Source organism: Somniosus microcephalus, chromosome 4, assembly GCF_052327205.1.
Source record: "Somniosus microcephalus isolate GS21.2 chromosome 4, FLI_Smic_1.0, whole genome shotgun sequence".
Taxonomy (NCBI): domain Eukaryota; kingdom Metazoa; phylum Chordata; class Chondrichthyes; order Squaliformes; family Somniosidae; genus Somniosus; species Somniosus microcephalus.
The window spans coordinates 216,241,472-216,256,390 of NC_140990.1; the positions used below are offsets into that span (position 1 = coordinate 216,241,472).

The window sequence follows — 14,919 nt, forward strand, 5'->3', positions numbered from 1 at the left end:
GAGCTAAATATTAGTACTGACATTCACCTGCAGCATGCTTAAAAGATGCTCTTTCACTTGTATACAATCACTTTTAAAGGAGCTTTATAATTCTTTCCCCTAATCAGACTCTATTTCTGCTTGAAAGAGCACACACAGAACCATATGTCCTGTTCAGGAAGCTGTAAGACTTAGTATATGGTATATTGGCTCCAGTCATTTGAAAACTAATGAACTTTTTCATTTTTAGTGAAGATTTAATGTAGTCTTAACCATCTTCTGAAGTTTGTTTTTCCATTTTTAAGCTACTGAATTTTTTTTCAAATGACTGGCGCCAGCACGACATGTCTAACTGATTCATAAAGGGGAATGGTGTCTGATGAGACAGAGAGACTTATAAAGCTCCTTCAACAATGACGGAGCATTGCTTCTGACCTGAAAAATCTGCACCAACTTTATCCATTGATGAGTTGGTTTTCCGTATTGAATTGTAATATAAGACTCTTTTAATTTCAGTGTACCATCTTCCACTGTGATCTTTGCCAAACTGCACCGAGCAAGACCTGAGAATGATAGCTCTGTACCAGAGTTGCAACTTCACACAGCTGGAAGTTGTCGATATGAGGTAGATCACAGTCGTCTTTTGGTCTTCTACTTTTACCCTTTGAGTAATTTTGCCCATGTAGGACTGAAGTTTGGACAAGGCAGAACATTATAATGTCAGGGTCTACTGTACACTGCACAACTTTGTCTTGCAAAGAGGCATCACCGCAGCCTGATAGAGCAACAGAGGTACTACTCGGAGGAGCAGGAGCAGCCTGAAGAGGTTGTGGAAGTGAACCGATGCTGATGGCGAGGGTTATTAAGCAAGCTCTCACACAGGAGAATTTAACTTGACTGTGCACCAACTGCATTAACAGTTCTGTTTACAACTACCCCATGCACTTCACTAATAGGCTTTCACCTGCATTATGTTAAATCTTCCACGTCAATCACAAATTTCCTAATTGCTGCCACCTAATGAAACATGCTACCAAAGCTTTCCAAGCACACAGTCTGCACACCCAACAACTTCAGATCAACCAGGTTTTTAATAACCAAACATGTCATATCGCAGCCCTGCCTTCGATCTATTTCATTTCCTTTCCAGTTTTGAAAAAGGGTTCACCCGAAACGCCGATTCTTAATTTCTCTCCACGGATGTTGCCTGGCCTGCTGGGTTTTTCCAGCATTTTCTGTTGCTATTTCGGATTTCCAGCATCTGCAATATTTTGCTATCATGTCATGTTTGAGTTTGTTTGCTTCCATGGCGCTTCCCTTTAGTGGCAGAGTGTGATGTAGTGTTATACTTTATCTACACGCTCAGAAATGTGCGAGGTGGCTCGGTGTTTTGTGTGCATAAGAGGTGGCCCTCATCTCCCTGCACCTGAGTCCTGAGATGCAGGCTGCACTACTTCCACAACTGTGCAGACAGTCTGGCCCTGAATGCTTTCTGTCACCTGCAGTTATTGTACGGGGCTGCCAGGAGCACCTGGATGTCGTATCATCCTGAGAAATGGCACCGTCACCGTTCCAAATTCCTGCTGTGCCTCTGCTGCTGAGAGAGCGGGAATATGGTATCGAGATAGAGGATCAGCCATGATCATATTGAAGGCTCGAAGGGCCTACTACTCCTATTTTTCTATGTTTCTATGTTTTCTATGCTGGCCATTGCCTGACCATGGACACGAATCTGCGTGACAACAGACCTAATAACACCTATTAGATTAGTGAAGTCTTGCCTCATGGTTCTCGCTAGGTGATCCTCAAGCCTGTTGAAGCCAAAAGAGATTGCCCATTCTGCTGTGGAACCCCAGACCTCTTTGGCAGCAATTTGAGCATGAAGTCCAGATACCTGGAATCATGCTGTGTGTCCCACCCGAGGCATTCCTGCTAACTCTCTGTCTAAATCCTGCAGGATTGGTCTGAGCTGATACTTGGAAGGGATAAAGTCAGTAGTGGTGTATGCAGGCTCAATGAGGACTACTTTGGCTTCCTCTAGCACAGCTGAGAAAAAGAGGAAAATAGATTACAGTGGTGTTATGACCAGCTTTCACACATCACTTTCAATAGAATGAGTGATTTTGGTGTATACTTTGTTACCAGAAAATGAATGAGAGAATCTGATGAGAAGAATGAGCAGCAGTATATTGTAATGAACTCTGAGTTGGTGTGATTCCTCCACCTACCTCATATGTAACATCTTCTATGGCCTTTCCAGGATTCTCTATGAAAAATCTACACTGCTGACCCTTGAAGTTTGTATTGCCTTAGAAAAATATGTCTGCTTCCCAACATTAGACCTTGTGAAATAAGCAAACAAATAGATCAGGAGCTTCAAATAATCTGAATGAGGTGTTTTAAAATGATAAAAAGAATTTATTAGGAAGCTAAGGAAAGATTCATCCGTTTAGTAGGAGAAGCCAGAACAAGAGGACATAATAAAATGGAACTAAGGCAGTTAAAGGTGTATCTTGTGGGGGGGGGGGGGAACTTAATAAAAAGGGTTGAGAGAATGTGTTTGAGAAGTAAAAGTATTAAAGGGATACAGAAAGACAAGAAATTTATATTGGTGAAGGTAGAGCTGTCAAGGGTAACATGATGGCCAAGCAGGCTTGATGAACCAAATTGCTTACTCCTGTTCCTTTTGTAAGAAGTCACACACCAGGTTATAGTCCAACAGCTTTATTTGAAATCACAAGCTTTCGGAGCACTGCTCCTTCGTCAGGTGAAGTGGTGAAATGCATAAAGACACAGCTTATATAGTCAGAGAATAATGTCAGATGTTTACAGGTAATCTTTCCAACTGCCATTTATCACACCTCGGCAGAGAGATAATCACAGCAATCAAAGGTGTGAATGGTGTCCAAACAGGTCAGTCAGGAAAACATTACATCAAAGAACAATGAGGTGGGGTCACAAGGGGTCAAATGTTGCAGATGCTGGGGTCTGTATGGAAAAACAAAAAAACAGACAAAAAACTTTTTTTTTGCTGGAAATCACAGCAGGTCCGGCCGCATCTGTGTAGAGAAAACAAGCCAACGACGACTCGAGTCTGGATGACCCTACGTCAGGTGGGGTTACATGTAGCGTGACATGAACCCAAGATCTCGGTTGAGGCCGTCCTCATGGGTGCGGAACTTGGCTATCAGTTTCTGCTCGATGATTTTGCGTTGTCGTGTGTCTCGAAGGCCGCCTTGGAGAATGCTTACCCGAAGATCGGAGGGGAATGCTGAAGTGTTCCCTGACTGGGAGGGAACACTCCTGCCTGGCGATTGTTGCGCGGTGTCCGTTCATCCGTTGTCGCAGTGTCTGCATGGTCTCTCCGATGTACCATGCTCCGGGGCATCCTTTCCTGCAACGTATAAGGTAGACAACGTTTGCCGAGTCACATGAGTGTGTACCATGTACCTGGTGGGTGGTGTCCTCACGTGTGATGATGGTATCTGTGTTGATGATCTGGCATGTCTTGCAGAGGTTGCTGTGGCAGGGTTGTGTGGTGTCATGGTCGCTGTTCTCCTGAAAGCTGGGTAATTTGCTGCGAACGATGGTCTGTTTGAGGTTAGGCGGCTGTTTGAAGGCGAGTAGTGGAGGCGTGGGGATGGCCTTAGCGAGGTGTTCGTCGTCATCGATGACATGTTGAAGGCTGTGAAGAACATGGCGTAGTTTCTCCGCTCCGGGGAAGTACTGGACGACGAAGGGTACTCGGTTGGTTGTGTCCCGTGTTTGTCTTCTGAGGAGGTCTATGCGATTTTTCGCTGTGGCCCGTCGGAACTGTCGATCGACGAGTCAAGCATCATATCCCGTTCTTACGAGGTCGTCTTTCAGCGTCTGTAGGTGTCCATCGCGTTCCTCCTCGTCTGAACAGATCCGATGTATTCGCAGGGCTTGTCCATAGGGGATGGCTTCTTTAACGTGGTTAGGGTGGAATCTGGAGAAGTGGAGCATCGTGAGGTTGTCCGTGGGCTTGCGGTAGAGTGAAGTGCTGAGGTGTCCGTCTTTGATGGAGATTCGTGTGTCCAAGAATGAAACCGATTCTGAGAAGTAGTCCATGGTGAGTTTGATGGTGGGATGGAACTTGTTGATGTTATCGTGTAGTCTTTTCAGTGATTCTTCGCTGTGGGTCCATAGGAAGAAAATGTCGTCGATGTATCTGGTGTATAGCGTTGGTTGGAGATCCTGTGCAGCGAAGAAGTCTTGCTCAAACTTGTGCATGAAGATGTTGGCGTATTGGGGTGCGAATTTGGTCCCCATGGCTGTTCCATGTGTTTGGGTAAAGAACTGGTTGTTGAAGGTGAAGACATTGTGGTCAAGGATGAAGCGGATGAGTTGTAGGATGGCGTCTGGATATTGGCTGTTGTTGGTGTTGAGTACTGAGGCTGTCGCAGCGATGCCGTCATCGTGGGAGATACTGGTGTAGAGTGCCGAGACGTCCATCGTGGCGAGGAGTGTTCCTGGTTCAACTGGTCCGTGGGTGCTTAGTTTCTGTAAGAAGTCTGTAGTGTCGCGACAGAAGCTGGGGGTTCCCTGTACGATGGGTTTCAGGATGCCCTCGACATATCCAGAGAGGTTCTCACACAGGATTCCGTTGCCTGATACGATAGGACGTCCAGGTATGTTGGCTTTGTGTATCTTTGGGAGGCAGTAGAAGTCTCCCACGCGGGGAGTACGTGGGATGAGAGCGCGTAGGATGCTTTGAAGGTCTGGATCAAAGGTCTTGATCAGTCTGTTGAGTTGGCGGGTGTGTTTTTGGTCGGATCTGCGGGTAACTGTCTGTAGTGTTCCTGGTTGTCCAGTTGTCGGTATGCTTCTTTGCAATAGTCCGTTCTGTTCTGTATGACGATGGCTCCTCCTTTGTCTGCTGGTTTGATGACGATGTTGCGGTTGGTCTTGAGTGCGTGGATGGCGTTGCGTTGTGCTCGGGTGACATTCTGGACTGTCTTGTGAGTGCAGCTGATGAATCTGGCGTCGATGCATCTCCTGACAGCTTGAGCATACATGTCAAGCTTAGGGCAGCGACCCTCCGGAGGGGTCCAATTTGACTCTTCTTCGGTTGCTGCACTGCGGATCCCTCTGTCTGCTGTTCCGGATCATTGATTGCCTCATTGGGTTCGCTGCTGACATCTTGGGATTTGTGGAAGAATTCCTGGAGCCTCATTCTCCTGATGAATTCCTCTGTGTCTGCTGCGAGACCGATGGGGTCCATTTTGGTGGTGGGGCAGAAATTGAGCCCTCGGCTGAGAACTTCAATTTCGTCTGGTTGAAGAGTGTGGTCGGACAGGTTGACGATGGACTTCCCTGTGGTTTCAACCGTGGTACCGGGGGAGGCTTGGTTGCTGCTGCTGGTGATGCCGAGTTTCTCAAGCTTCCTGTTCTTGGTGTGCAGGCAGCTTAGTTCCGTTGCCTCGTCTGTTTGGCGGTGTCTCGTAGCTGTGTCGAGCAGAAACTGATAGCCAAGTTCCGCACCCATGAGGACGGCCTCAACCGGGATCTTGGGTTCATGTCACGCTACATGTAACCCCACCTGACGTAGGGTCATTCAGACTCGAGTCGTCGTTGGCTTGTTCTCTCTACACAGGTGCGGCCAGGCCTGCTGTGATTTCCAGCATAAAAATGTTTTTTGTCTTTTTTTGTTTTTCATACAGCCCCCAGCATCTGCAACATTTGACCCCTTGTGACCCCACCTCATTGTTCTTTGATGTAATGTTTTCCTGACTGACCTGTTTGGACACCATTCACACCTTTGATTGCTGTGATTATCTCTCTGCCGCGGTGTGATAAATGGCAGTTGGAAAGATTACCTGTAAACATCTGACATTATTCTCTGACTATATAAGCTGTGTCTTTATGCATTTCACCACTTCACCTGACGAAGGAGCAGCGCTCCGAAAGCTTGTGATTTCAAATAAAGCTGTTGGACTATAACCTGGTGTTGTGTGACTTCTTACATTTGTCCACCCTAGTCCAACACCGGCATCTCCACACCACTGTTCCTTTTGAGTGAGGACAAAGTATTGGAATTCAGAAAAAAAATCGAAATATCCATGATAATGGCTATAATACTAACATTTAAAGATCTATAAAAGGTTTTGAAGGAAAACAGAGTTCTGGTCATTTGAAATGCAGAACAAAATGCTTAAAAGACATAGGGGGAGAAATTGGCACCTTAGCGCCTCCGGGAGGAGCTAATGGGGCACTACTGGCTTTGTGACCGGGTGCAGTGATAGTACCAACGCCCGCGAAATTGAGGTGGATGTTTGCGGCGGCGGTAACCACTGGCGCGCCACGATCACCTGCGCTCGGAGATCGTGATGTCATCCGGGTGCACAGCACCCCGGTTCTGATATTCACTCTCGCACCCCCCTGCCTGAGCGCCTGCCGTTAGCAACGACAGGTAGAGGAGGCGGTATGCAGTCGGATGAGCGCTGGAGGAGTGCTATATAAAGGCGTCAACTTTTTTTTGTCGGCAAAGAATGCTGCCATGTTAGTTTGACATAGACAAGCAGGCACATTGAGCGATTTCAGCTTTTTCAACTTGCAGTATTCTGGTGAGAAAAATTTATTACTTTCCTTTGGGTTACATTTGATAGTGCAACATTTCCATAATTTAATGGGGGCTATCCTGGCATTCGACCTCGCCCTCCAGCGTCATCGTAGGCAGCGAGAAAGAGTGCAAAATGTGACAGGAGGCCTTACCCTCCCAGGGTATTCCAGCAGCATTTCTCCGACATCAGTCTCACTGAGGAGCGTTGTCTTAGAAGGCTCCACTTCACCAAGGACGTGGTCAGAGCTCAGCCACCTCCTGCAGCCAGACCTCGAGCCTGACATCAGGAGCACCACATCTGTCACCGTTGCCCTCATTTCTACGCCAGCAGATCCTTCCAGTGTGCAACAGGCGACATATCTAACATATCGCAGTTCGCCATCCATTGCTGCATCCGCGAGGTCACAGATGCTCCCTACTGAAGGAGAAGGGACTACATTTCTTTCCTCATGGCCAGAGAGAAGCAGCGCGTGCATGCATGTGGCTTTGCCAGGATTGCGGGCTTCTCCATGGTGCAGAGCGCCATTGATTGCACCCACATCACTTTGCGGTCACATCATAACAATCCTGAGGTATAACTGCAAAGGCTACCGCTCACTTAATGTGTAGTTAGTGTGCGACTGCACACAGTGCATCCTCACCATCAGTGCCCGTTATCCTGGCAGCAGCCATGATGCCTTCATCCTGCTCCAGACCAGTGTACCAGCTTTGTTTCAGCCACTACATCAAGCTAGCGGATAGCTGCTGGAAGACGAGGGCTATCCGCTTTCCATCTGGCTCATGACTCCCTTCTGCAATACCAGCACTCGTGCCCAACACTCCAATGCGAGACATGCTGCCACCAGGAACATCACTGAGTAGACCACCGGAGTGCTCAAGCAGCGGTTGTGCTGCCTTGACTGTTTGGGAGGAGCCCTCCAGCACTCGGCTGAACGGGTGTCCCTTTTCGTCATCATCGTCGTCTACTGCATGCTGCACAACTTGGCCATCATGAGGATGCAGCCATTGCCACAAGGCATAGCCGCACCACCTCAGGAGGAGGACGAGCACGAAGAGGAATAGGAGCACGATCAGCAGCGATGGAGGACCTCGCACTTCTCTGTATTAAATTGCATCTGCCACTTGCCTGCCCATTCTGCTAGCCTTTCTATGTCCTGTTGCAGTCGATTGATATCATCATCACTGTTTGCCACACCCCCAAGTTTGGTGACATTGGCAAATTTATAATTTCTACTCTGTATTCCAATATCCAGGTCATTTCTATATATCACAAAAAGCAGTGGTCCCAGCACTGACCCTTGGGGAACACCACTGTCTACCATCCTCCAGTCTGAAAAACAGCCATTTACCACAACTTGCTGTTTTCTGTCTTTAAGCCAATTCCTTGTCCAAGCTGCCACTGGCCCACTTATTCCATGAGCTTCAATTTTGTTAACCAGCCTTCTATGTGGTACTTTATCAAATGCCTTCCAAAAATCCATGTAGACGACATCCATTGCATTCCCTTCATCAATTCTCTCTGTTACTTCATCAAAAAATTCAATTAGATTAGTCAAACACGATCTGCTTTTTACATACCCGTGTTGGCTCTCCTTAATTAGCTTAAACCTCTCCAAATGCCCGTTAATTTTTTCCTTGATTATTGTTTCTAAAACTTTACCCACCACTGATGTTAAACTGACCGGCCTGTAGTTACTAGGACTGTCCTTACACCCTTTCTTGAACAATGGCATCACATTTGCCACTTTCCAATACTGAGGCACCACCCCTGCATCTAAGGAAGATTGGAAAATTATGGCAAGCCCTTCCACTATCTCCTCCCCCAATTCCCTTAGCAACCTGGGATGCAAGCTATCTGGACCAGGTGACTTATCCACTCTAAGCATACCCAGCGTTTCTGGTACATCCTGTCTATTCATTTTCACCCTTTCCATTGCTTCTACCTTTTCCACTTCTACCGATATTTTGTCAGCATCGACCTCCTTAGTAAACACTGATACAAAGTACCCATTGAGTATTCTATCCTTGCCCTGCGCCGCTAAGCATATATCACCTTCGTTGTCTCCAATAGGCCCCATCCCACCTCTTTCTACCCGCTTACCAGTAGAAGATTTTTGGGTTCCCTTTTATGTTAACCGCCATTCTACTCTCATATTCTCTCTTTGCCAATCTTATTTTCATCTTCACATCCCCTCTCAACTTATTGTATTTGGTCTGGTTCTCCCTTGAAGAATTCATCTGACATGCATCATACACCTTTTTTTGTTTCATCATCTTCTCTATCTCCCTTGTCATCCAAGGAGCCCTTGCTTTGGTTCCCTTACCCTTCCCTCTTGTTGGAATGTACCTAGCCTGTACTTGGAACATCCATTGTTCCGTTACAGTTTTTCCTGTCAGTCTTTGGTTCCATTTTACCCTCGCTAGATCCTTTCACATCGCATTGAAGTTAGCCCTGTTCCAGTTTCGAAGTTCCACTCTAGATTGTTCCTTGCTCCTCTCCATTGCTAATCTAAATCTTATGATACGATGATCACTTGTACCCAAGTGATCTCCCACAGACACTTGGTCGACCAGGCCCACCTCATTCCCCAGCACCAGATCCAGCAATGCCTCCTTCCTAATTGGGCCAAGAACATATTGGTCAAGGAAATTCTCCTGAACACATTTCAGAAATTCCTCTCCCTCCTTTCCCTTTACCTTAGCATTATCCCAATCGATATTTGGGTAATTTAAGTCCCCCAATATCACCACTCTATAGCTCTTGCATATCTCTGCGAATTCCCTGCAGATTTCCTCCTCTACCTCCCTCTCACTATTTGGATTCCTATAGAATACCCCCAATAGCGTGATCATACCCTTTTTGCTCCTCGGCTCTAACCAAATGGATTCTGTCCTTGTTCCCTCAAGAACATACTTCCTTTCCAACACTACATGTCTTCCCTAATCAGCACTGCCACCCCACCTCCCCTTTTTTCCTTTCCAATCTTTTCTGAACACCTTGTACCCTTGAATATTAAGTGCCCAGTCCTCACCGTTTTTAAGCCATGTTTCCGTTATTGCCACACAGCTAATTGTGTTTGTAGCTCACCAACATTATTCACCACACTTTGTGCATTTAAGTACATGCATTCTAAACCCATTTTTGAATTTTTCATAGTCTTTCTTAGTCTGCTCCTATCTAATATGGTACTACTACCGCCTCTAGCACTATCCAACACACTCACTCTTTTATGCACCACCTTCCTCCTTTCTACTCCTAAATGCTGGTGCCCATCCCCCTGCCAAGCTAGTTTAAATCCTCCCTAATGTGTCCGGAAAGTGGACTTGGTGATGTGCCAAGTCGACACTTGACCCTTTCCCCCGCGGAGTGGACTAAGTGATATACAAAGTCGACGCTCAGCTACATACGGATGACAGACTTCGATTGGAGGTTCAAAACGGCCTTTATTCACAGGCCTGGGGAGAACCTTCTGAGACCCTTCTCAGATCCGACTCCACCGATACCCCAGCAACGTTCAAAATTATACACAAAAATCATACCCCTGCCCTAGGGGCGGGGGCAAAGCTTATCAGCGTATACAGATTTATTGCTGAATGGCAATTATAAACCGTGACATTTCATCCTTCCAGCCGCCTGCGAATCACATTTCTGTTATCAGTTGGTCCCGTGACCACCTGTGACTGCAGCCTCGGCTTAATCTATTGCTGCACAACCGCCCTTTGTCTGTGGCCAGGTGGTTTGTTCGTTAACATGCTTTCTTAAGATAACAGTCCTTGTTCAATCGGCCCACTGGTCCGAACTATCTCTGCAAAGCACAGATTCTGACCTTGTACATTGCTCAGGTTACTCCTTGTAACCTGCTCATGTTATTTCTGCAAGGCAAGCATATTATAATTAGTTCCACCAGACTTTGATGTAAACCATTTTGCCTTTTAGACAACCCTGTTGTGGGTTCACAAACAAACGAACTGCCTCGTCACTCAATTCTTAGGTATGTTATCTTGTATACGTGCTGCCTTGCCTGGCTGAACAAGCATCTTCCCCAATCTTCCCACGAGCCTCTCAGTCAATTAATCATGTTTTTAGAGCTTAGCTGGATAAATACAGACCTATATACCGTTTAACTCGGGTATGAATTAATTCGCTACCTCCACCCTGTACATTGGTGCTACATTATACATATTCTAACATAAACTGAAGTATAATAATTTGTTTACTGCAGTCCCCCCTTATGGCCCATTGGTCACCTTGACCCAATATGGCCAATCTGCTGCAGTTTAAGATTGTTTGCTATGAGTTCCCGTCGCCCTGGTGTTACCAGCCCAGGGTGTCTAGTACTCATACTTCTGCAATCCTAAACACAGTTTTCATAATAATTCTTCTCACGCCCTACCCCTTGTTTGTTAGGGGTTAGCAACAGTCTTTCTTTCTCTCCTTCCTACTTTATTTATTTGGCTACGGCTTGTGCTGGGTTTTGGTTCTTTCACCACCGGCAATATCCACAAAGTAATAACAAAAGGATCATTAATATGGTGCCCTGCACAACTACCAACATGTGTGATATGATCCTTATCCAGGGGTGTATATCAACATTTAGCCCCCAGTTCCAGATCTTATTGTACCAAGGAGTTTCTGCTAATGTTGTACTAATGTCTTTTTGTTGTTTCTTTAAGTAGTCTTCTATTTTATGATAATACTTTAAAATTTCCTTTGTTTCCTGCTGTAATTTCTTCCAAGCTTTTTCTTCCTCTAACTTAGGAATTGCCTTGGGCTCTGGTATGACATAAGTTTCAACCTCTTTATTAAGTCCCATATTAAGTGACCAGGTTTTCTCTTCCTGTGGTCTTGGTGGGTGTATATATTGGTGTCCTATCTGTGTAGATATCTTTGGATCAAAACAAAAGTTTGGTTGGGGAATGGGACAAGTCAGATCTTGATATTCATATTTCTGTTCAGTTGTGGTGACACAATGTCTCGTCGTTCTTTGGTGCTACCCTTGTTCAGTGTACCCCTCTTGGGTGTACCTCAAGGGTGCAATTGGTTTTCGTAAATCCGCACTCGGCTGTGTCTCCCTCGGTGGGGGGGATGTGTGCACACCCTTGTCCTTCCCTTGTGGTGGCACATGTCCATTACCACCCCCATTAAGGTTCCATTCTTCTGGTTATTATCTTCATCACTTTCCCAAATTGCCTTGGTGGGGACATCATGATATTTAACCCAACTCTCCCTTTGTATCTCTCCTATATTAATCACGTCGTATAGGGGCTGTCCCTCTCCTGGGAGTTGTGGGATGGCCAGTACAAAACCAATCACCTTAGTCCATGGGGTCAGACAATTGCCTGCCTGGTAGACTTGTCCCATTTTACGCCCTTTGCAGAGGCTTTTATTTGTGTCAATCCAAGGTTCCAGATCCTCATTAGTAATCCAATCAGGGATCTGTCCATTATTTATTTGCTTCATGTTATGCTGAGCATTCGATAATAGCCATGAGCCATACATGGCACATACCAATTCCTTATGGTTTTGGCGAGAAGCATTGTTAAGTCGATCAATAATTGTATTGATTGTTTCTTCATGGGGGGCTAATATCTCTTCCACCCCCAACAATTGTATTATCGTTTGTTTTCCTGCCAGTGCCATTTGCTGGCTATTTCCAGTGGCTTATTTTAGTAACTTCTCTATTTTTGCTTGTAGTTCTTCTACTCCTTCGTTAACTCCTACGTCCAAGCTATTAACTGTTGCTAACCCGGCCGCATACCCTGCTCCGGCCATTTCTAATACTCCCCATTTCTTAAGTCTTTGTAAGATAGATTTTCCCTGTGGTCCCTCTAATTGTTTTACCCACAGGGAGTTTCATATTTGTTTTGTATGATTGTTACACATCGCGGGCATCTCTAAAGTACTCATATTAATGGCAAGCTTAATAACTGTGTTACACTAAAATACACCTTATTTTGTGTTTTTCTTATTATTAAACCCCCTGGTGCTCCTTTTTCCATTGACGGGCAAGTTAGTGGGGTTATGGTATTTTTATGCTTGTCGCTTTTCCTTTGTAACCTTATCTCCTCTGTTCTTCCCCTGATTTCCATCTGTAGTATTTGTCCTTGCCTGGGTCCCTTTTTGCATTCCACATTAAAACATCCCATCATTCCCTATGTTTTTTACCTATTTTGGGCCAATTCAGTGTATTCGAACTCTCCCAGATATGGGATCCCTATATAATTTGGTGTAATCTCAACCGCTTTGTCAAATCCGAATCCTATATCTACAAATTTTCCTTTTCCTAATTGAAACTTTGGCGTTATTTGAACATTGTCTTTAGTACATAGACACTCTATTTTAATCCCTTCGCCCTCTCTGGCCCAGATATACAAAGTCCCATTCGCCATATTCTCGTGTTCACAATAATCACAGGACACAGTCATATCGCATCCGTCTCCTGAAGCCCCCGCCCCCCGCCCCCCCCCCACCCCCCCATTCTAACGACGGTGTATTGTTGGTTGGCATCTTGATTCCATTCTGGATGATAACGTTTGAAGTCTGGTCAATACCAAAGAGCATCAGAAGTCCCACTACAGACTTAACCATAAACTCCCGAGTTGCTCGCGCCTCCCATTAGACTCGGCGCTTATATTTAGCCATAGAATCCTGATGAGAGCGCGAATCATGCTCCACTTCATCTTTCTACGAGTTTATCGATCCTGTATAAAGATAGATAAAGGGGCCAGTTGTCCCCAGCCGATTAGAATTATTCTATTCTTATTTGCTCCATCAGTTCGAGATGTTGTACATCTTGTTCGTTTCTTGGTCTGTGGCTCTGTTGCCAGATATACTTGAAGATGCAAACCACGGTGTATAACATTAACATCACGCACAGTCCTATCTCTATCTCTATCTATCTATCTATATATATATATATAAAGCGGTTCTTCTGTCTGTCTGTCTGTCATGCCGCCTGTCTGTATTGAATTAACTCGAAAGTTATAGAGCGTACCTACACGTGTGTTACGTCGAAAGAAAGCTGACGATTCCAGAACTGTCCTAAGCGTATTTACGTTTCGGCCGGACAAAAATTGCGCCCGCGGTATCCAAAAAACGTTCAACATTCTGCTCATTATCCGCTCATTAGCATCGAGTGACGTCGAGGTCGACCAATCATATGGCGGCTTCCTGGCGCGTGCGGCCGGGCCCTCCTACGGTCGAGTGACGGGACGATTGACCAATCCTACGCTTCGGTGACCTGACGGTCGACCAATCGGTGCGTGTGTGGGCGGGCCTTATCGTTCTGAACCGAGGTGAGTCGCCGCCATCTTGATTCTAAACTTTTCATTTCTTTTTCCCGCTTTCTGCGTGTTTCTCTTCAAATCTACATTTCCAGCAAAAAAAAAGTTGCTTTTAAAACACAAATTGTTTTCAAAAAAAGTTAATTAATTTGTAAATCTTTTCTCTAACCTCTATAATTCTCCTACCTTACACCGTTTTTCCAGGCCCGGGGCCTAGGCTTCTCCAACTGCCAGCAGTGCAACTCTAGACCCAGGCTCCCGGCCTAGGCAGAGACAAACACTGGCAGAGGAGAGAGGGTGTGCTGCCTCAGCTCCATTCCCAGGGTCAGTAGGTGGGGAGGCTTCATAAGCAACTGGGGTAGGTCGCAAGCCCCGAATAATAATCTGAAGATCCTGTGTTTGCAGCTGAGGAAATTTCTTCTGCAGACAGCCCCAGGTTAACGGCAGCCATCTTTGTCAAGGAGGGCGAAAAATTTCAGTGCGACGCCATTTTGATTCAGTGTGTAACAGAGTGCCTGCGCGGCCATCTTAGTACAGGAACAGAGAGTGGGTGGGGCTTCTGTGCTCCAAATCGGGTCCTGGTGACCGAGACAAACAATCGGCTGTGTGGGCGGGGCCTAATCTTTCCAACTGAAAAGCAAGCGGCGGCCATTGTTTGTGGTACAACACTGAGAGGTGAGGACCCCTTTTTTAATAAAAAGATTGGTGAGGTTGTAAAGTGTATGTTATAGAAAGATTTACCAAAAATGTTTTATAAGTACAGGAAACTTTGTGCTATCCGGAGGTGAGCTATCCGGCAATCTGGAGCCACCACAAAAATCAGCAGCCGTTTTTTATTCTTTGTTTATTTTCCTTTGTTTAAACAGTCAAGCTGTGCAAGGTCTGTAGCTATAGCAACAGCTTTAGCTGCAGAGGTTTAGGGCCACACCGGAGTGTTTAGAAGCTGTTGCTAAGCAACAGTGTTTGTTGTCAAATACGGAGATAAGAATCTCCCTATCTCTCAACATTAACTCTGGAGAGGGTGGGTGCTGGATAGCACAAAGTTTCCTGTACTTCAAGTTTATCTCCCCCCT

General features: G+C 45.8%; 1 protein-coding gene across 2 annotated transcripts in view; it reads left to right on the plus strand.

Annotated features, from left to right (window-relative positions):
- pgap1 (post-GPI attachment to proteins inositol deacylase 1) overlaps positions 1-14,919 on the plus strand; it is a 184,058-nt gene that overhangs the window by 63,470 nt on the left and 105,669 nt on the right. For both annotated transcript variants that reach the window (XM_085985823.1, XM_085985822.1), the window contains one exon: positions 496-604. In XM_085985823.1, the coding sequence (XP_085841949.1) occupies positions 496-604 (109 nt within the window). The remainder of the gene's footprint in view (positions 1-495; positions 605-14,919) is intronic.